We start from the raw sequence: 23738 nt of genomic DNA on the forward strand, positions 1-23738 counted from the left end.
TAGACTATTCTCAACATAAGAATTATCAATGAAAGAGAAATCAGCTCTAAGCAGTCCTCTGTTTTCCCATCAAGCTCAGGATAAGATGCAAATGCCTTTCCAGAAGATACAAAGCACCCCACATTGTCTTCCATACTTGTTTACTCCTTCAGAATCTGAGTCATTTCAGGAAGGCATTTACCTTATTCTTGTCTTATTCACTAACTATGGTATCTCCAGTGTCTACAGCAGTGCCCAGCACATCATACACTCAATATTCATGGGATGAACTAATTTTTCTGTTACAATACAGGTAAGAGGCCCTTACCTGGCTGCAACAAAACTTTTAAACTTAAGGGTTTGATTTTTTAACCAGCATAATTTTAGACTAGTATCTTTTAAAACATGTTATGCCCAGCCTGTGTGGCTCAGTGGTTGAGTGAGGACCTATGAACCAGGTCATAGTTCAATTTCTGGCCAGGGCACATGCTAGGGTTGTGGGCTCTATCCCCAGTGTGGGGCGTGCAGGAGGTGGCTGATTAATGATTCTCTTATCACTGATGTTTCTATTTTTCCCTCTGGGAAATCAATAAAAATATATTAATAAAAAAAACCCCAAAACATGAGCTATTATTTTACCTTTCATAGTAACTCTGGATGATGATTCTAGAGGTGTAAACTCTTGAATAAAATTTCAAATCATGAAGACAAATATATTTTATGCTTTATGATGACTGCTCCACTGTTGTAGCTCTTAATACATAGAAAAACAGCCTTTAATGAGAGGGCTGACAAATGGGCAGAGGAAAGAGGATGTGCAAAAGCAAAGTGAGGGTTGAAAAAGCAGGATATTTGCTGTACCAGCAAGTATTTTGGAATGGTTCTAAAATATACTTGGAGATAAAGATGGAGAGCACAAAGGGCCCTAACACAGCTGACTAAGGATCCAAACAGCAGGCAACCACCATCTCCTCTCTTCTCCCATCTGCATTTTAGAAAGCTTCCTGTGGTGAATACGAAGGATGATGGGAGGCTGTGGTAGAGGCCACAACCAGGCTGGAGGCAGAGAGAGACAAGTTTGGAAGTCTCCAGAGCAATCCCGGCAAAATGCTATGGTATGTTTAGGAAGAGGTCCCTTTGGGCTCCAGGCTGGAATGTGCAGCTTCGAGGCCTCGTGTCTGCTCTGCGCCAGGGCAGCCTGAGTGACTGACAGTTGGCAAACTATCATTGGTTTTGTAGATGTTTCTTTCTGTAGATCTTTGGTATCCCATTATCTATGGAAGTCTCATTCTTACTCCCGACCCATTTTATTAGCCTGAAATGAAGTCATTAACCAGTTGTTTATTCCGGGTGTCAACTTTAGCAGACGTCACACAGCCTGAGCTGGTCCGGTAATAGTCACGTGTTCTCTGATGACAAGGCCCTCAGGATGTGTTGGTAGCGGTGGGAGGGGACAGGGGCACGTGCTGGTTCACAAATGCTGTGACACATACCATCTCCTTTTTCAAAACATGCAAAGACGCTTCTTCTCTTTCAAAAGTTTGTGTCCCTTGGTGGACTACTCAAATGATTCCTGAGGCCAGAAGCCAGATGATATATCTGTCTTGCCTTTAAGTAACACTACTTGTTTAAAGGAAAACTGTTGCCAAGACTTCTAATGCTCAATTTCAGGTACAGTAATGTACTTACTCTACTTCCACTTGCCTTATCTTTTTTGAAGAATACTTCTCTCAAAATCCGAGAGGAAAGGAAACCATGACCAGGGATTAAGTGTCCATAATATCTATTTTTATTACGAAAACATTAAATTTTGACACATTGCTTCATTTGCTTTTTAAAAATCTATTATCTGACTTAAATCTATTCAGCAAAAATGCCAATAAATTACATAAATCATAGTTTGGGTCTTTTTAACACTAGGAACATAATATGTTTTATAATAATCAAACAACAATATTAAATCTGAGTTGTGTGAGTGGTTAACTTGTATTTTAACATTTAGCTTAAAACCAAAACCAACCACATGCTCATACACTGTTGCAAAAGTTGCTCAGAAGCGCTTTCCTTATGGCTGTGTCAGTATCCTTCTCAGTCTTTGCTGAGGCACAGAATGCAGCGTATCAGGTGTCAAGGCACTCATTCTAAACTGTCCTGTGCTGCTCAACACAGGAGCAGTACTGGATGGAGGGCTGATGATATATTATTCCCCCACCTCCTGCCCACACTATCTTGCCTTTAAGTAACTTCATTTCTTTAAAAGGAAATCAATAGCTAAGAACTCCAATACTGAATTTAGAAACAGTGATTCCAATACACATTAAATCTAATGTGTTAGTACTTAAAGTCACAAATTCTGAAAAGTGAAAATAATAGACAAAGACAGAACTTATGTAACCAATGAACTAAGGCAAATGGCATTGCCATCATATGCCTTAAAATGGTATATTTTTGGTGTCTGGAGCTCTTTAAAAATTATATTTTGGGACAGCTCAGATGAATTTCAATAAAGGATGTGTGTTCTGCATAAAGTTAAGAGTTTTAAGGGTTTTCAACATGGGAGGCGTTGTTTAAAAAAATACATTGATAGTCTTATTAGTGAATGTTTCCCACTTGGTTTAAGTTTTATTGTGGAGGCAAACCAAAGCACTCTCTTAAGACTCCATGTTCAAAGTTACGATTAGATCTCTTATCATTCCTAGAAAATTTAAAGCTAGTTATCACCCTGGCTCTTGTCATCATCTTCATCTTCATCATCCTCATCATCTTGGTCTATGGATTCAAGTTCATCCTCTTCTTCCTCCTAATTAGAAAATAAACATTTAACATTATGAAGATTTCTCACTTCACATTCAATACATAATATTATCTATTGATAAATTCTTTATTCCCATAAGTATACCAGGTTATACACTATCTGATTTCCTTGCTTTAATGCTTAAGGCTCCTGTCATTCATTCATTTCAAAATCTTTATTGTTTAAAGTATTACATAAGTATCCTCCCCCCATTGTCCTCTCCCTGACTGCTCTGCCATTTTTAATATGAGATGAGACATATAGGTTAACTGGCCGACAGATGGCTATAACTCTCACCTGAACCAAACAAGTCAAAACAGAATGCCACATTTGGGTGATAAGAGTCTTGTTATGACAGGAACAATCAAATTAATTCACTCTCTAGGCTCAAAGCCCAAAAGAGAACAGTTAACAAATGCTGAAAACTGCCCAATCTGCATCTTAAGTCAACTCGGTGAACTGAATAGATGATACTGAATTCATGTACCTAACGTATCTATGCCTGTATTCTAGATATATAGGCACAATATTTCCATGGTACAATATAATTTTAAAAATACATTATAAAGAAAGATAATATGTAACATTTTGAGAAACATTTCAATCTTACTGGATGACCGAGTCCCTTGAGTTTATCCTTTAATGACAATATTTTCTGATCCTGATCAGCCAACAGCACCAAGAGATCATCCTGTTCTTTTTTAGAATCTTTAATGTTCACCTCCAGCTGGTTTTTCTCATTTTGTAAAATGACAATGGTACTGTTAGATGAGTCCAGCTGCTCTTTAATAGAAGCTCTTTCCTCAGACAGTGCTTTAATTTCATTCTAGGAAAAGAAAGGTGAAAATCACGAATCTAAAATTAGTATTAACTCTCCTAAGGTTTTAAACAAGTAGGTTCTTTCTATGATAAATCACTGTATCTGTCCAATCTAAGGAGTTTAAGGGTAGAGGTTTTTTTGTTTGTTTTGTTTTTAAATTTTATTTATTGATTTTAGAGAGAGAGAAGAGGGGGCGGGGCAAGAGAGAGAGAGAGACACGTCAGTTTGTTAGGTTTGTTGGTTCACTTATTTATGCATTCATTGGTTGCTTCTTGTATGTGTCCTGACCAGGGATTGAATCCGCAACCCTGGTGGATTGGGACGACGCTCTGAGCAACCTGGTCAGGGTGATAGGATGCTTAAAACATACACTCATCCAGTAACATGAGAATTTACGTTAGGTTATATATCAAAGATGGTTACTGTGAAAAATACAGTTTAACATCAAAAAAATATTTTTAATCAGTTATTCCTCAATAAATCCTAAGAGACAATACCATTTCAGATAATCAGAGGAATAAACACACAAAAAATTTTATAGCAGAAGCCTGGGTAGCATCAGAATTAGAACTAAAGTTTAAAAAAAAAATTTCATCCCAACTTTATACATACAATTAAAGGCAGAAAAAAATAGCTTCAAGTAAAACCAATGGCTTAAAAATAATTTGACCATAATCCAAAACGCATAATTACACATTATCTTCCTTTTCCCATTTTTTTCCTGCATGCCTTTTATTTATTTATTTTTTTACTACTACCTCATTCCTTCCTTTTATTATTTATTCTGGTTTCTATGTCGCACAATGGGCTGCAGGATTTCATGTGCCTGTGTTCTTTGGCCTATGAAAAGCTTACACGTGGCTTGTGTATTAGCCAAACTTGCATTCCTGTTTCTTATTGTGATTAGAGACTGATAAGAAAACTATTTTCACTTTCAAAGTACATTCTGATGTATTCTTACTTTACATATTTGGTACAATTATTTGAAAAAGCATTTAAAAAATCTTCATTTGTGCCATTTTGGGTAACAGAATATAAAGACTGTAAGATAACATTACACCTCATTAGCTTTCTTCATAAATCTAAGGATTTGAGAAATTAAGTGAATAAACTCTAATTTCCTGGAGTTCATTTCATATAATATACAGTAAATAAAAGTTTCACCAAAGCCAACCTTTAACTCTTTAGTCTCTTGTAATAATGCTGACAGCCTTCCTTCTACATCAGTAGTTTTTGCAGCTATTGCAGCTTCACTCTCTCCTGATACAGGAACTGACTGTGCCTGAAAGTAGGAATTAGGGGAAAAAACAGTTTCTTTAAAGTTATGATCAATATGAAACCCCAAAGGTGATTTAATTTTCTTGCTATTTTAAAATTTTATTTCCAATACCAGAAAATATAATTCCTTCACATATTTACATGAATAAAGTGCTCTCCCTAGAAAGAAGAGTGATCCCTACAGTAAGTAGAAGACAAGAGCGGTGGGGCACCGTCTCAGCAGAGGACGAGGAAGTCTGGGTGCAGCTGCCTCAAGGTCACACCAGGAAGGCAGCCAACAGAGCAGCTCTCACGTAGCTGTAACACAGCATTTACTAGCAGGGAGTAGTTTTCAAAGCCGTTTCCTCATAAAATCCCTCTAAGTTTCATTGACACTATCATCTCAGAGAGGTAGGTGGGAACACTGAGCTCAATGCCATTAACTGGTGAAATGTAAGTATTTTCTTAAGAGCTATAGGAGGTATTCTTTTTTTTTTCATTTTTTTTTTTTATTGCTTAAAGTAATACAAAGGGTATTACATATGTGTCCATTCCCCCCCCCCCCCCCGCCCTAGACAGTCCCCTAGCCTCCCCTATCCCCCAGTGAAAGAGCTATAGGAGGTATTCTTAAATCAGTTTTTCAGTCTTTCCCCACCTTTTTTTCTATAAAATACTGGGAAGTGAGGTGCTGGTATAGCAAATATCTAAAAATGTGTAAAGGACTTTAGAATTGGTAGAGTCTGGAAGAGTTTTCAGGTGCATGTTAGACAAAGCGTACATGCCTTGAAGAGATTGTTGGCAGAAATATGGTCATTAAAGGCAATTCTGGTCAGGGCTCAGAAAGAAAAAGGGAGAGCTGTAGAGAAAGCTTCCACTTTAGTCTCTTGTAATAATGCCGACAGCCTTCCTTCTACATCAGTAGTTTTTGCAGCTCATAGAGAAAATGAGTATCATCATGAACAGAATGCTGATAGGAATATGGATGTTAAAGTGGTTTTGGCTGAGGTCTGAGATGGAAATCAGGAAAGTGGAGGAAAGGCAATCTATAATAATAAAAGCATAATATGCTAATTAGACCAGATGTCCTTCCGGACGAAGCCGGGTCTGCAAGGGAAACCCGGGTCCCGGGTGCCAGAGGGAAGCCAGTGCCGGCAGCCGGGGGAAGGAAGGCCTACTCTTGCCCGAATTTCGTGCATTGGGCCTCTAGTTCTTTTTACAAAGTGACAAAGAACTTGGCTAAATTATGTCTAGTGTTCTGTGGAAAGTAGAATTTGTAAGTGATGAACGAGGACATTTAGCTGAGGAGATTTCTAAGCAAAGTGTCAAGGGCGTGGTTTAGTTCCTTGCTGCTTAAAATAAAATGTGAGGAGAGACAGAAACTGAAGAAGGAATTGTTAAGCAAAAGGTAATGAGAATTTAAAAATTTAGAAAATCATCAGCCTATCTCTATTGCAATAAATGACAAGGCATATTCTGGTGAAACATCAAGGGGGTGGCTGGACAACCATTTGTAAAGAGGTTGCATGTGTGACTCATTGATCCAATCAACCACTCAGCAGAAGCCAGAACAGAGAGGTGGTTATCCAGGAAGGATCCAGGAGGGCCTTCTTGTCTGATGGCTTTGACCCCTGTGAATTGCATGGGTTCTCGACAAGGTTTCTCACAATTTTATACCAGCAGTAAACCTAACTTGACTGACGGTACAGAGACAGGATGAAATACAAATATCAGCAAAATGAACCACTAAGTATCTGATTAAATTGACTGGCTGAGTCTGACTATACTATAACATTGAGACTGCCACCATGGACAAGAAGCAGATATGACTAGAACTCTGGCTAAAGGGAAGTGAATTTTTGACAAATTTGCTTCTTTTCCACAGTGGTTGAGAAACAACATCTTAACCTTGTGTTTTCTATTTTTCAGGAGAAAAATAAATTAACTAACTTACAAATGCTTCTGTTTTATGTAACAACTCCTGCTTTTCTGTCTGTAGTTTGGTGATCTCCACAGATTTTGAGTTTAACTGAGACTTTAATGTTGCCAGTTCCTAAGAGAGAAAAAACATTTGCGGTGTAAACTCATCAAGGAAATGTCTATTTTCAGGACATACACATAAGTTTACCTCCCGTTTTTTTCTTTTCAATTCTAAAAACCAATATTTTTTTTGGACAGAAAGGTTTAAATAACCAATACACTTAACAAAGCAATTATCATGGTCAATACTGTATAAATTAGGCATAAGATTTTATAACTTCACTAGGGGCCCGGTGCACGAAATTCGTGCACTGGGTGTGTGTGTGGGCGGGGGGAGTGTCCCTCAGCCCAGCCTGCCCCCTCTCACATACTGGGAGCCCTCAGGCGTTGACCCCCATCACCCTCCAATTGCAGGATCAGCCCCTTGCCCAGGCCTGACGCCTCTGACAGAGGCGTCAGGCCTGGGCAGGGGACCCTCATTTCCCCCCATCACTGGTTCTGCCCCCAGCCCAGGCCTGATGCCTCTGGCCCAGGCGTCAGGCCTGGGCAGGGGACCCCCAGACCCCTCCGATTGCTGGCTCTGACCCTTGCCCAGGCCTGATGCCTCGGCCAGAGGCGTAGATCCCCATCACCCTCCGATCACCTGATCGGCCCCTTGCCCAGGCCTGACGCCTCCGCCAGAGGTGTCAGGCTTGGACAGGGGACCCCCATCTCCCCCTGATCACTGGCTCTGGCCCCCGCCCAGGCCTGAGGCCTCTGGCCCAGGAATCATGCCTGGGCAGGGGACCCCCATCTCCCTCTGATCGCTTGCTCCACCCCCTGCCCAAGCCTGACGCCTCTGACCCAGGCTTCAGGCCTGGGCAAGGGGACCATCATATCCCCCCAATCCCCGGCTCAGGCCCCGCGCAGGCCTGATGCCTCGGCCAGAGGAGTTGACCCTCATCACCCTCCGATCACCAATCACCAGATCGGCCCCTTGACCAGGCCTGAGGCCTCCGGCAGAGGTGTCAGGCCTGGGCAGGGGACCCCCAGCTCCCCGTGGTTGCAGGCTCCGCCCCTGCCCAGGCCTAACGCCTCTGGCTGAGGCGTCCGGCTCGGGCAGCGGGGACCCGCAGCTGCAGCAGCCCCGCGATCATGGGCTCCGCTTTAGGCCCAGGCAAGGGACCCCTAGCTCCCGGGACTGCCAGCTTCGACCGTGCCCAGCTCCCATCGCTGGCTCCACCCCTACTTCCTGCTATCACTGGCCAGGGCGGCAAAGGCGCCTGATTCTCCGATCATGGCTGGGGGGCAGGGCAAAGGCGGCCCCAGGGCAGCCTTTGCCCTGCCCCCCAACTCTTAGCTCCCCCCTGGGTTTCCGATCACTGTCAGTGGCAGGGGGCTTCTTCCTGCTTTCCCTTTCGCCTCCCTGCATTGTGCCTACATATGCAAATTAACCGCCATCTTGTTGGCAGTTAACTGCCAATCTTAGTTGGCAGTTAACTGCCAATCATAGTTGGCAGTTAATTTGCATATAGCCCTGATTAGCCAATGAAAAGGGTATCGTCGTACGCCAATTACCATTTTTCTCTTTTATTAGTGTAGATTAGTGTAGACTAGGAGCCTAGCGTGTGACATCGCACGGTGCCACCTACCCACCTGCAGCCCTACCTTGACACCCGAACCTGTCATCGCAGACAGCACACCTGGCCCAGCCCCCAAACCCTCTGGCCTTCTCTGGCTGCTTCAAGCCCCGCCCTCAGTCCCTCAAGTCGCCTAGGGCTGGTCCCACCTTCTCTGGGCGCCTCCCTGCTTCCTAGCCGTCTCTGGACCAACGCTGCGGCTCCACCCCATCATGGCGCTAGAGGAGAGCATGGAAGCCTCCCGCCTGCTGCACTGTGCTCCTTCCCCTGGCAGGTGGGCCGCGGGCACTCAGAGTGTGAGCGGTGGGTGGCGAAGGACTGGTGAGGGGGGTGCTATGGGCTCCCACCCCTGCCCTCCCCGGCATGGGATAGTCTCGCCCCCTCCGGGCGCCTCCCTGCTTCCACCCCGTCTCCAGCAACGCCCCAGCTAATATGCTAATGACCTGGTCGTTACCGTTAGAACATTATTGACCATTAGCAAATTAGCTCTTTATTAGTATAGGTATTTGTAGCTTATAAACATAATTATGTTCTCCTTAATTTAGTTCACTGATAATCTACAAATAATCTGGTGAGATGCTGAGATCTCTTAAAAAGAACACCATTAAAAAATTAATAAGACACAATAACAAGCAAATACCATTACCATATAATTACAACAGCTTCTGGATTTGCATATGGCTTTCATCACTATCAGTTTTTGCTCGCACAACACAAAGTAGCTCTAGATTAATAGAACTGAAAGGTGGCTATTCTATCATAATTAAAATAAGACAAAACAGAACTTGGATCAATTTGGACAATTACCTGTTTTAATTCTGCAATATTTTCAGAATCTCTAGCAGAAGCTGTTGCTTCATTTGTGTCCGGGGATGTTTGGGAAGATTTCTACAAATAGCATAGAAATAAATTATGAAATAAATTCATTCTAAAGAGATAGGAAAACAAAACAAAACAGAACTGTACATGTAAATGTTTACCAAAAAATTTCATACCAACATTTTAACTTTTTTTCTTTTTTTAAATCCTCACCTGAGAGAGAGTAAGGGAGAAACATTGATGTGAACGAAAAACATCGATTGGTTGACTTCCTCAAGTGCCTCAACCAGGGATCAAACCCACAACCTAGATGTATGTGCCTTGATAGGGAATCAAACCCTAAACCTTTTGGCATATAAGACGATGCTCCAACCAACTGAGCCACCTGGTCAGGACCCAACATTTTAATTTTGATAAAATTTCAAGGTACCACATACTGTCTACAACTTTTTCATAGTTAAATTGCTTACAGTCAATTAGCTAGGAAGCAGTGAAACTTCAGACAGTCTGACACAGCTCATATTCTAAAATCTTATTATGATACTTTGGCTTAAGGGATCCAGAAAAAAAAAAAGCAGGATAATGAAGATTACTCTTGACCTCTTTTTAAAAAATTTTTAACACTTACTTACCAGTTTTTCAATCAAAGAGTCCTTTTCAGCCAGTTGGCTTCGTAAAAGTTCCTGATTACTTTTTAATTCTTCTATCTCTTCTCGCAACCTACCAATTTCTTCTGGTTGAATGCCATTCATTTGAGCCCCATCATTGTGAGAACCTTGATGCTGATTGTCTTTTCCTATTAGACAAGCATAAAATGTGAAAAGCCAGCACAAAACTTAAGTTTTTCATTTTTTGAATTAGAAGATTCAAATATAAATATATAATTTGCTTAATTTAATTAGTTTGGCAGCACTTTTGTAAGCACATTTCATTTTTGCAAAATAGTGTGTTGATAAAAATAATGAACTAATGATATTTTCAGGGTTTCTGGGAAAAAAGCAGAATAGTCTTATTAAGACTAAACTGCATGGTTTGGTGATCTAAGATTAAAAATGATACTAGTTTCAATTCTAATTCTGCCAACATAAGAGAAAATAAAATCCCTTAAAAAAAATGTCCTGAAAGGAATAGCCTTCTATATGGACTAAAATAACTGACAAATTATTGTCATAAATAAAGGAAGTAAAATAGGTAATTTTTCTGAAAATTTTAATCACTTTGATATAAACAAACTACATTTCTAAGTAGCTAACATTCCTATCATAAGCACTACAGGGTGATGATACTATTTACAAGAATTGGAGCTCTTACCATGTGCCAGGAACTGAACTAGAATTTTACTAATATTATTTCATTTAATTCCAAAATGACCCAGATGCCTTTATCAGCTCAACTTTGTAGACAAGAAAATAAAAAAATTAGATCAGTCATCTTTTTTTTTTAAAAAAAAATATTTTCGTTGATTTCAGAGAGAAAGGGAGAGGGAGAGAGAGAAAAAAAAAACATCAATGAAGAGAATCATTGATTGGCTGCCTCCTGCATGCCCCTGACTGGGGACTGAGACCACAACCCAGGCATGTGCCCTGACCAGGAATTGAACCTCGACCTCCTGGTTCATAGGTCGACGCTCAACCACTGAGCCATGCTGGCTGGACTAGACCAGTCATTTTTAACTGGTTATACATTAGAATCACCTGGGGATGAGCCTGTACTAATTACTGATGCACGGACCCAAACCTGACAAATTAAATCAGAAACACAGTAAGGTCTCAGTATTGGTGCTATTTATTTTTTAATTAAAATATTTATTTTTCAGCCCTAGCTGGTTTGGCTCAGTGGATAGAGTGTCAGCCTGCGGACTGAAGGGTCTCGGGTTCAATTCCGGTCAAGAGCACATGCCCAGGTTGCAGGCTCGATCCCCAGTAGGGGGCGTGTAGAAGGCAGCCGATCAATAATTCTCTTATCACTGATGTTTTTACCTTTCTCTCCCTCTCTGAAATCAATAAAAATATATTTTAAAAATAAATTATTTTATATTTTTCAATTACAGTTGACATACAATATTGTGTTAGTTTCAGTGTACAATATAGTGATTACACATTTATATAACTTACAAAGTGAACACCCTGATAAATCCAGTACCCATCCGATAAGTACTGGTGCTATATAAAAACACACACAAAAAAAACAACAACAACCCGCCCCCCCCCGCCCCCCCCAAAAAAACACCTCAGGAGATTCTAACGTACACCCAAAGGCTGAAAGTCAATGCACCAGAAAATCAAACAGGTAGCAAGGAGGCTGAACTTCAAAATCTGACTGACATGTTTGTCACAGTGATTGATTTAAGATTAAAGAAAGACTAGTCTACAAAAATAATCTGTTTGACCGTGTTGGACAACTCTTGGGGACACTGCAACAGTGATGGCCAACTACACGTACCTAGCTGTATTTTAAGAAGATTATACTGATCTTTGTGTTGCTGAATCTGAGATACTTGCTGTGTGACTGCTGTTTGGAGCTGTTCATTTTGACATTTTAATGTAGAAATCTGTTGCTTTAATTCCTCAAGTTGCAGATCCTGTGAAACAAAACATAATTCAAGTGTTGTAAATTCAAACCAATTAGAATTAAGAAGGTGAACAAATTAAAAACGAGAGATTACTTTGGGTCAGGATGTTAAAGTACTCAATACTTCCAAAACCGTTAAATAATTAGGCAGTATATGCACCAAGCCCAGTTAACATAAAACCCCACGAAGAAGCACTATCATACATCTGCAACCTGTCTGCAATTATTGGGAGTGAGGAGGGTCAATTTGAAAAATTCCATATTATGGTCCATCAAATCATTTAAGAAATTTAAACCAAACTACTTAAAAAAGGTAGTATATGTATTATACATATGCACCTATATTACTTTTCACATTAAAGACAATCATGTAAAAGAACATTTGTAACCTTTAATTTACTGACTATTCATTCATAATTTCCCCATGTTGCTAATAGTTTCATAATCATAATTTTTTTTGTTAATCTTTACCTGAGGATATTTTTTCCACTAATTTTTAAAGAGAGTGGAAAAGTGGGGGAGAGACACACAGAGAGAAACATCGACGTGAGAGAGACACATCAACTGGTTGTTCCCGCATGTGCCTTGACCAAGGCTACAGCTCAAGCCTGCAACCAAGATATGTGTCCTTGACAGGAATGGAACCCGAGATCCTTCAGTCCAGGGGCTGATGCTCTAACCACAGAGCCAAACAGGCGAGGGCCACGATCATAATTTTTAATGCTCACTTAATATCTAATCAGTAGATGTACTATGATTTATATTCAAAAGCAACACTGACGCCACTTTTCATTTCTCTAAATGGTAAATTTATTACCATAAATATGTTAGTCCATATAATTGTCCTGAATTTTGGAGAATTTCCTTAGGATGGATTCTCAAATGTCAAAGTGTATATAAACATTTTATAGCTCTCTATGCTTATTGCCTAATTGTTAAATAGCATTTTATTCTATTTTTACTTATTTTTTAAAAGCTTTTTTAAAATACATTTTTATTAATTTCAGAGAAGAAGGGAGAGGGAGAGGTGAAAACATCAATGATGAGAGAGAACCATTGACTGGCTGCCTCCTGCATGCCCCCTACTGGGGATCGAGCCCACAACCCAGGCATGTGCCCTTGACCAGAATTGAACTTGGGACCTTCCAGTCTGCAGGCTGACACTCTATCCACTGAGCCAAACCAGCTAGGGCTCAACTAGCATTTTAAATGTTGTAAATATTGCCGAACCGGTTTGGCTCAGTGGATAGAGCGTCGGCCTGCAGACTCAAGGGTCCCAGGTTCGATTCCGGTCAGGGGCATGTACCTTGGTTGCGGGCACATCCCCACTGGGGGGCGTGCAGGAGGCAGCTGATCGATGTTTCTCTCTCATCGATGTTTCTAACTCTCTATCCCTCTCCCTTCTTCTCTGTAAAAAATTAATAAAATATATTAAAAAAAATAAATGGTGTAAATATTTAAAAGAAACATTTCTAAAGAAAAGTCATTATAAGTAACTGTGTCAAATCACTCTTTTTTCCTTCCAAATCAACCATATTTATCAGCTTCAAGTGCAGGCTATCACATCACATTCCAAGTATTTGTTTTCTAGTGCTCTAAAGACATTACATATTTGTACTAAGATATAGATGAAAAATCCTAATAACCATGGGTAGTTTAATAATCCAAATTTGGATCATTCAAGGTTGATTCTAATTTACTGATTTGCTCATACACTGAAAGGCTCAGACTGAACCATAAATATAACACTACTAGAGACCCGGTGCAAGAATTCATGCACAGGTGGGGTCCCTGGCCTGGCTGGTGATTGGGGACAATCGGGGCGATGCGGGCTGGCTGGCTGGGGAGGGACAGCATGAGGGCTCCAGGGCGTGTCCAGCCCATCTTGCCCAGTCCCAATCGGCTGGACCCCAGAAGCAAGCTAACCTACCGGTCAGAGTGTCTGCTCCCTGGTGGTCAGTGTGCATCATAGCGACTGGTCAAGCGGTTGACCAAAAGGTTGACTGCTGGGTCAGACACTTACTAGTAGCATATTAAGCTTTTATATAAATAGATTTTTATTCTTTCTTACAATTTCAATCTCAAGAATATAGACTATGGGGAAGAAAAACACACACAGGTAGTTGTTATTTAGAGGGCTCCATCCAAGCTCTTACTTGCCACACCTGCCTCAGGCTGTGCACAATGGCAGGAGTTGAGGGCTGTCCCACATGACCTGCCACCAGTGTACTGGAATTTATGACACTGGGATTTTAACAACATCAATAATCTCATTTTCCAGATATTACTACCAGTACAGCACTTTCTAGGATTCCAATCAAGGTACCAGGATGAGGAATTAACTGAAAGAAAAAACTAAGAAACATTTTTAAGAAAAGCAATGGAAGATTGACGGTGCTCAACACAATGCAAATGGGAGCTTCTCTGGTATCCTGAAAAGAAAATGTCAATTGATGATTTTGAAAATGTAATTTCAACTAAATTCATAATTACCCACTCTAATAAATCAGCTCCCTTTCTTGTTCCCTATTCTATCTAACTCAATATCAGCTATCCAATTGTGTAAGACAGTGATCTAAGGATCATATTTGACCCTTTATGCTTCCTCACACCTGCATCCAACAATTACCAAGTCCTACCAGTTTTATCTTCCTTAGTTTCCACCTTTTTTCAGGTTGACTCCATACCACAAAGTATGAGCTTTAGAGTCCCAGTAACACATGTATCTGAATTCTGTCCCACCACTCACAGAGTGACCCTGGACAGGTTAGATTCTGTCACAGATTCCTCATTTACTCTAAACCAAAGACATTAACTACTTTGTAGCGATGGATTGTGTTTAAAATGTGCTTAGTGATTACCTAGAACACAGCAAACAAAAACCAGCAGCCATTATCATCATCGTCATCATCAGTGCTCCAATTTCCTCCCCTAGCCCACCACAATCACCTCCTTCTTGGGCTCCCTCCTTCAAGCCTTGCCTCCTTTATATAGCTACCAAATGTTCTATCTATATGCCAGTTACATCTCTTGACTCTTTCTTCTCTCTCCTTTTGCCTAGCTTACTCCTGGCCATCCTCTTGGGGCTCAGCTTCTCTGTTTTCTTGAAGCCTCTGCTCCTACTTAGCTAAATTAGGTGCCTCTCAGTGCTGCCATACAGCTTTGATTATCTCTTATCACTGGACTTAATCCTATATAATAAAACCCTATTATGCAAATCGACCAAACGGCAGAATGACTGGTTGCTATGACACACACTGACCACCAGGGGGCAGACCCTCAATGCAGGAGCTGCCCCCATGGTGGTCAGTGTGCTCCCACAGGGGGAGTGCTGCTCAGCCAGAAGGTGGGCTCACAGCTGGCAAGCGCAGCACTACTCTGAGGTAGTGCTAAGGAGCAGCGAGAGGATGCAGGCCAGGCTAAGGGACGCCCTGCCCCCAGTGCACGAATGTCATGCACTGGGCCTCTAGTATATTATAATCCATGTGTCATAATCTATTTATAGGTTTGTCTCCCCATGAGACTGTGATAGGGAAACATGTCTGACTCATGTCTTTATTCACATCCTGCATACTGCTTAAGACATATGAATACTCAGTTTATTGAATACTCAGATGCTTTTGAATTATTTAGGAAAACAGCGTGTTTTACTTTCTGTATCCTCTTACATTTGAAATGCCAGGAAAAACTCTTTTCTAAAGTAGAAAAGTATCAGTATGTCAGAGAGTGTATTTATCAGTACGCACCTGCTCTCGAATCATATTTTTGTAGTGTCCCACAATACTGTCATGCTGTTCTAATGTTTTCTTCTCCTCCTCTTCTTTTTTATCTTCTTCACTGGATTTATAAATAGCCTTAGTTATCACACCTATAAAAGAAAGCTTATTTAAAATTTATTTTAAACATTTAAAATACTATGCTATTAAGAATTAATCAGTAAAAACATATGGCCTAACTGCAGGAGAAAGAAATAATCTTCCCAATCTTAATGAGGGCCAAAAGCCCTTCAATGGTCTACACATCAAGAGCAGGAAAAAAACCCACTTTTAAGCTTATAAAATCTGCACATGACCAGAATATGCATATACAATATAATCATAGGTACTTTCTAATAAAAGTGCCAATATAAAAGTCCTTATCTTACCTTCAAGTTCTTTTACCAGCTTTGTAAACTCATGATCAAATATCATGTATTCTGGGCTGGGAAAGTTGGGCTGGGGTTTCTGAGATGCTCTGGAATACAACTCATGTTTGCTAATAAATCCTAGTTTCTCTATAAAATTCTCTTTGCCAATCCTCTTCTCTATTAGTTGTTTTAGTTTCTCTCTACAGAGATAAGTATATTGAGATGCTTAAAAAAAGTCATGATGAAACATAAAAACTTGGTTTACATTATACTTTGGCACAAAAATATTTATCATTTTCTTTTGATAATATTAATAAGTCATTTATCCTAGCATTTCCCCCTTACTTACTTCATGTAGTTCTCAAGTGAGTTATCATTGAAATAAATAGAAATGCCCAACAGAAGGGCACATAAGCCTTGGACCAACTGCTCTTCCTCTCCAAGATTTTCTGCAATTTGTCCTGTAAGCTGAAATCTTTGTTAAGGAGACTAATTGTTCAAAGTATCTACAGTATTTTATTTTATAATTTGAATTTGACATGTAGTTCATATAAGAGTTTTCATAAGAAATTCTATATAGTCCTAGCAAACACTCTCTCTCTCTCTCTCTCTCTCTCTCTCTCTCTCTCTCTCACACACACACACACACACACACAGCTTAAGCAAGCGCCATTTACCACTTTAACAGTTTAAAAAGTTCAAATAAAGAAAGTTCAAATATTTGGGGCATAGAGCTACTTTGAGCTGAGAGGAAAAAATAAAAATGACAATGATAACTACTTATATGTATTTTACAACAATATAAAGGATACAAATGGAACATTGGCCGAATTGTGAAGAAAATGCGTTACCGCAATCGGACAGTTACTTAGCCAGGTACAAAGCAACATCAGTAGTCCAACTCTTGTTTGTATTTTGCTTCCCTGAAATAGGTAAGTCAGCAGAAACCCCATTTTACTTTTTTTCAAATTTAAAGTTTCCCTAAGATTCTTCCCCATTTGCATAAAAACATATTTAACATCTTATAAAAGATGTGTCAGGAATCCAGATTTTAAAAATTGAACAAGAGAATGCATTCTTGTGTCTTCTATGAGCTGTACTGCACAGTAAGGAATCAGAACTGATTCATGTTCTTAAGCATATACTGGGTTATCTAAAATACTATTAGTGGAAAAACCTGGTCTGCTAAGGAAGAAGTGTATGATATAGATGCTTTAAAAAATGTATCAATCCTAAGTCACTTTATAAAAAAGTTAATTAGCCAGACAAAGTTTTGATGTTTCAATTAAAAATTTAAAAACAAGTTTTGAGTAAAAGGACAAATTCTACCTCCTTCAAAAAACACTGAGAAAAATACAAAGAAATAATCTTCTGAATTATTTAGTTAAGTTCCATTAAAGAATATATTCTCTAACAGAAAAATAAACAAGCCATGTTATAAACTCACTGACAAAATGATAGATAATAAAAAATCACAAACATAATTATTCAAAGATCTAGAGAACTATGAATTTAAAGTAACAACCATCACGTTTTGAAAAATTTCTAGCATTAAATTTCTAACTTATTGAGTCTTGATGTCAATATCCTGGCCTTTCTATAATCTATTTTCCAGTATACTTAAACAAATTTAAATTTGACCACTTCAAATGATTTGCCAAGTAAGCATTAATTAGCATGAATTTAATTTTCACATGAATTATTTTTCCTTGCCTCTATGACTTTACGATGCCCATAATATATCTTCATGTTACCCAAGTAAATCGAAAAGTTAAAATATATACACTTATTCTCAATCGACTCTGTGCCTAAGAGAACTTAAAACTAATTACTCAAGTCATAGATGCAAATGTTTTATTGTTCTCTGGTTATATATAAAAAGTTTATTATTACTTGGAACACCATTTGTAGGTGCCAAATATACCTATTTCGTATATACAAAGGCTTCCTATCAAATCACTGGCTAATGTCTGAGTGAACAAATGTGCAATTAGATTCAAATTTGAATCTTCTAGAAGTATGTTCTTAGAGGTCTAATTGAAGGATAAGAAGAGCAAAGTCAAACATAACTAAAAAAGAATAGAGTATCTCCTTTATTATAGTTACAATATAATATAAAGTACACAAGAATGAACCTAATTAAAACTGTAAAACCTAACCTAGGAAAATTTAAAACCATTCCTAAAGAGCACGAAAGTAGATACAAATCAACAGAAAGAAACCATGTTTAGATAGAAAAACTCAAGACCATGAAGATATTAATTCTATATTAATTTATAAAATTAATAAAATTTAGAAAATTAATGTGACTCAATAAAAATACCAACAGATTTTTTTCCTCTGGAACGAAACAAGCTGGTTCTCAAATTCATATAGAAAAATAAACAAGCAAAAATACCTAGGGAAACTGTAAAAAATAAAAGAGAAATGAATATAGCCAGCACAATACCATCAGTGAGTTACAGATGGACTTGAACTAAATAGCTATCTAAAAAAGATCAGAGGATCCATATCTCATATCACATTGAGGTAAGTGGAACATAGACTTAAATGAAAAAAAAATTATATCAGAAAGTATGAGATAAAAATATGGGCAAATTCCTTAAAATCTTGAAGTGGTAAAGGCCTTTTAAGTATGGCAAAGTAGAAACAATAAAAGGAAAGTGATACAAAAATAAAATAAAATAAATCCAAAACAAAACAGGTCAAAAGACAAATGACATCTCAGGAAAAAATATATTTGTAAGTTACCACAGACAAGGGTTGAATTCCTTAATATAAAATAAAGTTCTTATAAATAATAAACTGAATTAATAATCCAATAGCAAAATGGGTAGATAAACCATAAAAAAGGAGAGTTCACAGAAAAACTTCAACTGATGTGCAAACATACAGAAAGTGATTCAACATTTTAGTAAGGGAAATGCAGATTAAAACTCAGTGAGATAATATTTTTTACCACCCATCAGATTGGCAAGAATACAAGTCTGACACCATGCTGTTGACTGTGGGGAAACAGATAATCCAGTACACTGCAATTTTATTTTACTTAGCTAGTGGAAGTGTAAAGTGGCACTAAATGAAAGAAAAAACCAAGGCACAGAACATTGGGTATGCATAAAAAGCATTGAGTGTATAAAAGAAATACCCTTCCCTGGCAAATCATTTGAATAATAGGAGGCAGGGAACTAGGATAGGGGCCAAGACTTCTTATTATATACTTTTCTATATCATTTTGATTTCTAAACCATGTATTAGCCATTTCAAAAGAACATATATATATTTTTAAAGAACTGAAGTTTTAATTCTAAGAGTGGCAGTATGGTATCAATAAAAAGGACATTTGGTTGGAAATTGGAAGAACCAAATTGGGCCCAAATTTCCTCATTTTGTAACAGAGGTAGTTGGATTAAATGATCTCATTAGAAGGGTACCAGTATTTCTATCCTGGTTCTAAACTCAATAGCCATAAAACCTTACTTACTTCCCCTCCACATCCTTAAATAGAGCAATAGTCAATACCTATCTCACAGAGTTGTGGAAAGGACTAAATACATGTAAAGAACTTAGAACAGTGTATGGTAAATGCTTTACAAATGTTATAAACTATTATCCTAGTTTATAGCTCTGCAATTCTATGACTCTCTAACTAACTAGCATATTAAAAGCAGAACTAATGCTCCGAATTTAAAATAGATGGCAGAATAAAGCTGATTTGAAAAAAGAAAATAATAATATTAACTGCTGGGATAATTTTTTTTATTATTACCTCAGTGAAATATAGGCAGCCCTTGCCGTTGCTGCATTAACAGAAACTCATGCATACTGGAAGCATGCAAAGTGAGGACTATGTAATAATGCACTTTTATGCAGATTATATTACTCTGATGTTCACCAAACCATGATATACAACAGAGTAAATGGTAGATAATTAAATATCCAAAATAGATGGTTAACTAACCTATGGTTAACTAACCAATGGTATATCAATCTGGTGAAATATTATACAATAATAGAAAGTGATGTTGATTTAGTGTTTAATAACATGACAAATAACTGTAAGAAAAAATACAGACTATAAAATGGAATATATGAACACTGCTCTATAAACAAACAGTACAGAAAAAATGCCTGAAATTTTACCAGTAGTTATCTTTGGGTAGTAGAATGAGGAACATTATTCTCTTTCCACTTTCTATTTTTCTAAATGTTTTAAAATGAAAAGAAAAAGAAAAAGATACTACTGAGTACAAAAATGCTACAGTATTTGTCCACTGTACCATCATAAAATGAAGATATTTTGAAAAACAAGCAGACACTGAAATTATAATTTCAGACCACCTTGACAGTTTAGTTACTAGAAATCACATATTTTACAGGATGAAAGAGAACCACAAACAAAATAATTAAGGCTGAGTCATCTTATCTTCAACATAAGCTATTATGTTTCCCCTATTACGTTTTCGAAATAAAAATATCTCTTATTCCTACTTTGTGGATTTCAAGTTTAGTATTTTTCCATTATTTGTAAAAAATTTGAAAAGCCAGTATTTTAAGCTTCTAGTGTTAAAGTTTTAAAATGAGATTCTAGAGCAGCCGTGGGCAAACTACGGCCCATTGGCCGGAAAAAAAAAAAAAAAAAAAAGACCGTACCCTTTTATGTAATGATGTTTACTTTGAATTTATATTAGTTCACACAAACACTCCATCCATGCTTTTGTTCCGGCCCTCCAGTCCAGTTTAAGAACCCATTGTGAAAAAATAAAAAAAAAAAAGAACCCATTGTGGCCCTTGAGTCAAAAAGTTTGCCCACCCCTGTTCTAGAGTATTATTTTCTGTAGATTCATTTCCTAGTGGTGGCCTCTGGGGATAGAGAATTAATAAGAAAAGGGCATGATGGAGCTTTTTAGGACTATAAATATGTTATAAATATTGTTTTGGGTGGTAGTTTCAGAGATATATATTTAACCACCAAAAATCATCAGATTGAACACAACTGCATTTTACTGTGTGTAAATTATACCTACAAAAAATTCCTTCTCAAATTACTGACATGTATACTTATAAAATACTTTACCTAATATCAAAAATTCTTCAGGCCAAATATGTCTGTGTGTGAGTTATTAACATGTGTTAAATCATGCTCACAAACAGAGATCAATTCCCAACAGGACCTCAGTTATTACTACCCACACCACAACTGAACATATGCCCAAACATGAACATTAAGGTACACTCCTCTTTTTGCCAAAGACTCCACAAAACAAAACAAAATCAACAAATCACATTTCCCCCCCAACTCACCATACACACACATAAAAAACTAATCCCCAATAGTAGTTATAGTATATGGGTTATATCTAGAATAACCCATAATATTTAATTTAAAATACTTCAAATTACAAAATTATACTTACTATTGTACATTTTCAAAAACCTAATTAATATAAAAACCATCACATCCTATCTAATAAAAGAGAAACATGGTAATTAGCGTACGGCCGCTACCCTTCCCATTGGCTAATCAGGGCGATATGCAAATTAACTGCCAGCCAAGATGGCGGCGGCAGCCAGGCAGCTTAAAGCGAATATGAGGCTTGCTTGCTTCAGTGACAGAGGACTCCAACATTCCCTGCCTGCCGCTGCCGGCCTCTGAGCTCCTGAAGCAACAGCTCCAAAAGATACAATATTTTAATTATAGAAGCTAAAAGATGGCGGTTAATTTGCATATACTAGCTGCGAGCGAAGACTGACGACAACATGGAGGCCAAGCGGTACAGAAGGGAGCCAAGTAGAGGCCGCGATGACAGAAACGGAGCCGCAGCCGCTGTGAGCGGGAGGGGCAGTGGCTTGGAGGGAAAGGGGCAGCAGCTGGGAGTGGGAGGGCAAGCCCAACCACTTTGGCTGGGAGCATAAGGAGCAGCGGCTGGGGGTGGAAGGGGCAGAGGCTTGGAGGGGAGGGGCAGCGGCTGGGAGCAGGAGGGCAAGCCGAGCCCCAGGGGATGGGTACAGGAGGGCAAGCCCAGCCCCAGCAGATGGGAGCGGGAGGGCAAGCCCAGCCCCAGCAGATGGGAGTGGGAGGGCAAGCCCAGCCCCAGCAACTGAGAGCGGGAGGGCAAGCCCAGCTCCAGTGGATGGGAGCGGGAAGGCAAGCCCAGCTCCAGTGGATGGGAGCGGGAAGGCAAGCCCAGCCCAAGCCACTGGGATTGGAAGGGCAAGCCCAGCCACAGGGGATGGGTGCAGGAGGGCAAGCCCAGCCACAGGGGATGGGATCGGGAGGGCAAGCCCAACCACTGTGGCTTGGGAGCATAAGGGGCAGTGCTGCGGCTTGGAGCAGGAGGGCAAGACAAGCTGCAGGGGCTTGAAGCGGGAGCGAAGCCCGCCTCAGCGAGTTTCGCTCCCTTCTCTGCTTTGCTCCAGCCACAGGAAGCCCTATTCTTGCAGGAATATTCCTGCAACAGGCCTCTAGTCTTATCTAATAAAAGAGAAACATGCAAATTGACCATACCTCTGCTACACCCACAAGCCATGCCCACCAGCCAATCAGGAGCGAGTATGCAAATAAACTCAACCAAGATGGCCACGGCCACAGAGCTGGAGTGAACAGGAGGCTTGGGTTGCCCCTGGCAATGGAGGAAGCCAAGCTTCCCACCTGCCCTGACTGGCTGTGGGCTCCGCTCAAGGGTATAAAGTTTCAATTATAGAAGATAAATAAATCCCAGATACCTGCTTCCAAGTGCTGTGGCCTTCGCTCAAGGAGGGTTTGGGAGCCTGGGTTGCCCAGGGCCATGGCCAGCCGGCAAACAGCCCTCAGCCCCTCACCCAGGCTGGCCAGGCACCCCAAAAGGGACCCCCACCTTGAAAGGGGTGTGGCCAGCCTGCAAACAGCCATCAGCTGCTCACACAGGCTGGCCATGCCCCCCAGCGGAAACCCCCACCCTGAAGGGGGTGTGGCCAGCCTGAAAATGGCCCTCAGCCCCTCACCCAGGCTGGCCACACCCTCATGGGTTGAGGGTCCCCACTGGGGGGCTTGGCCAGCCTGAAAACAGTCCTCAGCCCCTCAACAAGGCTGGCCAGGCACCCCAGCAGGACCCCCCATCCTGAAGGGGGTGTGGCCAGCCTGAACACAGCCCTCAGCCCCTCACCCCGGCTAGCCACGCCCCCCAGCGGGGACCCTCACCCATGGGGGCGTGGCCGGCCTACAAACCACCACAGGTCCCTTGCCCAGGCCACCCCACGCCCCAAGGGAACCCCCTCCCCCACAATCCGGGACACCCTTCTGGGAAAACCAGCCGGCCCCCACCGCTGCACCATGCCTCTATCTATACTAATAAAGGGGTAATATGCTAATTAGACTGGGAGACCGTCCAGGAGACCTTCTGAACATTCTTCTGGACAAAGCCATGATAGCAAGGCCGAGGTAGAGGCAGTTAGAGGCCAAGAGGGGAGGGCAGTTGTGGGTGATCAGGATGGTGGGGGGTGGGGCCGCTGGAGGTAAGCAGACCAGCTCAGGGGGCCAGTTGGGGAAAGCAGGCCATCAGTGGGGGTCAGTTGGAGGTGATCAGGACAGTGGTGGGGGGGCAGTTTGGAGTGAGCAGGCCAGCAGTGGGGCAGTTGGGGCAAGCAGGCCAGTGGAGAGGATAGGTGGGGGCGAGCAAGCCAGCAAGGGGGGGGTACAGGTGGGGGTGATCAGGCTGGCAGGGGGGGCATTTGGGGGCAAGCAGGCTGGCAGCAGCTGGGGGCGAGCAGGCCGGCAGGCAGAGTGGTTAGGGGCAA

The 23738-nt window shown here is 40.4% G+C and overlaps 1 protein-coding gene across 6 annotated transcripts in view; it reads right to left on the reverse strand.

Annotated features, from left to right (window-relative positions):
* Positions 1-1745: 1745 nt before the first annotated feature.
* The window catches only part of USO1 (USO1 vesicle transport factor), an 80292-nt gene continuing 58299 nt past the window's right edge, over positions 1746-23738 (reverse strand). For all 6 annotated transcript variants that reach the window (XM_059668285.1, XM_059668278.1, XM_059668262.1 and 3 more), the window contains 11 exons: positions 16775-16885; positions 16312-16430; positions 15981-16162; positions 15583-15704; positions 11708-11846; positions 9898-10061; positions 9254-9334; positions 6802-6900; positions 4768-4875; positions 3384-3599; positions 1746-2779 (listed from right to left, as the gene is read on the reverse strand). In XM_059668285.1, the coding sequence (XP_059524268.1) occupies positions 2690-2779; positions 3384-3599; positions 4768-4875; positions 6802-6900; positions 9254-9334; positions 9898-10061; positions 11708-11846; positions 15583-15704; positions 15981-16162; positions 16312-16430; positions 16775-16885 (1431 nt within the window). In that variant the 3' untranslated portion in view covers positions 1746-2689. The remainder of the gene's footprint in view (positions 2780-3383; positions 3600-4767; positions 4876-6801; positions 6901-9253; positions 9335-9897; positions 10062-11707; positions 11847-15582; positions 15705-15980; positions 16163-16311; positions 16431-16774; positions 16886-23738) is intronic.

The sequence above is a fragment of the Myotis daubentonii genome, chromosome 1 (genome assembly GCF_963259705.1).
Source record: "Myotis daubentonii chromosome 1, mMyoDau2.1, whole genome shotgun sequence".
NCBI classification, from domain to species: domain Eukaryota; kingdom Metazoa; phylum Chordata; class Mammalia; order Chiroptera; family Vespertilionidae; genus Myotis; species Myotis daubentonii.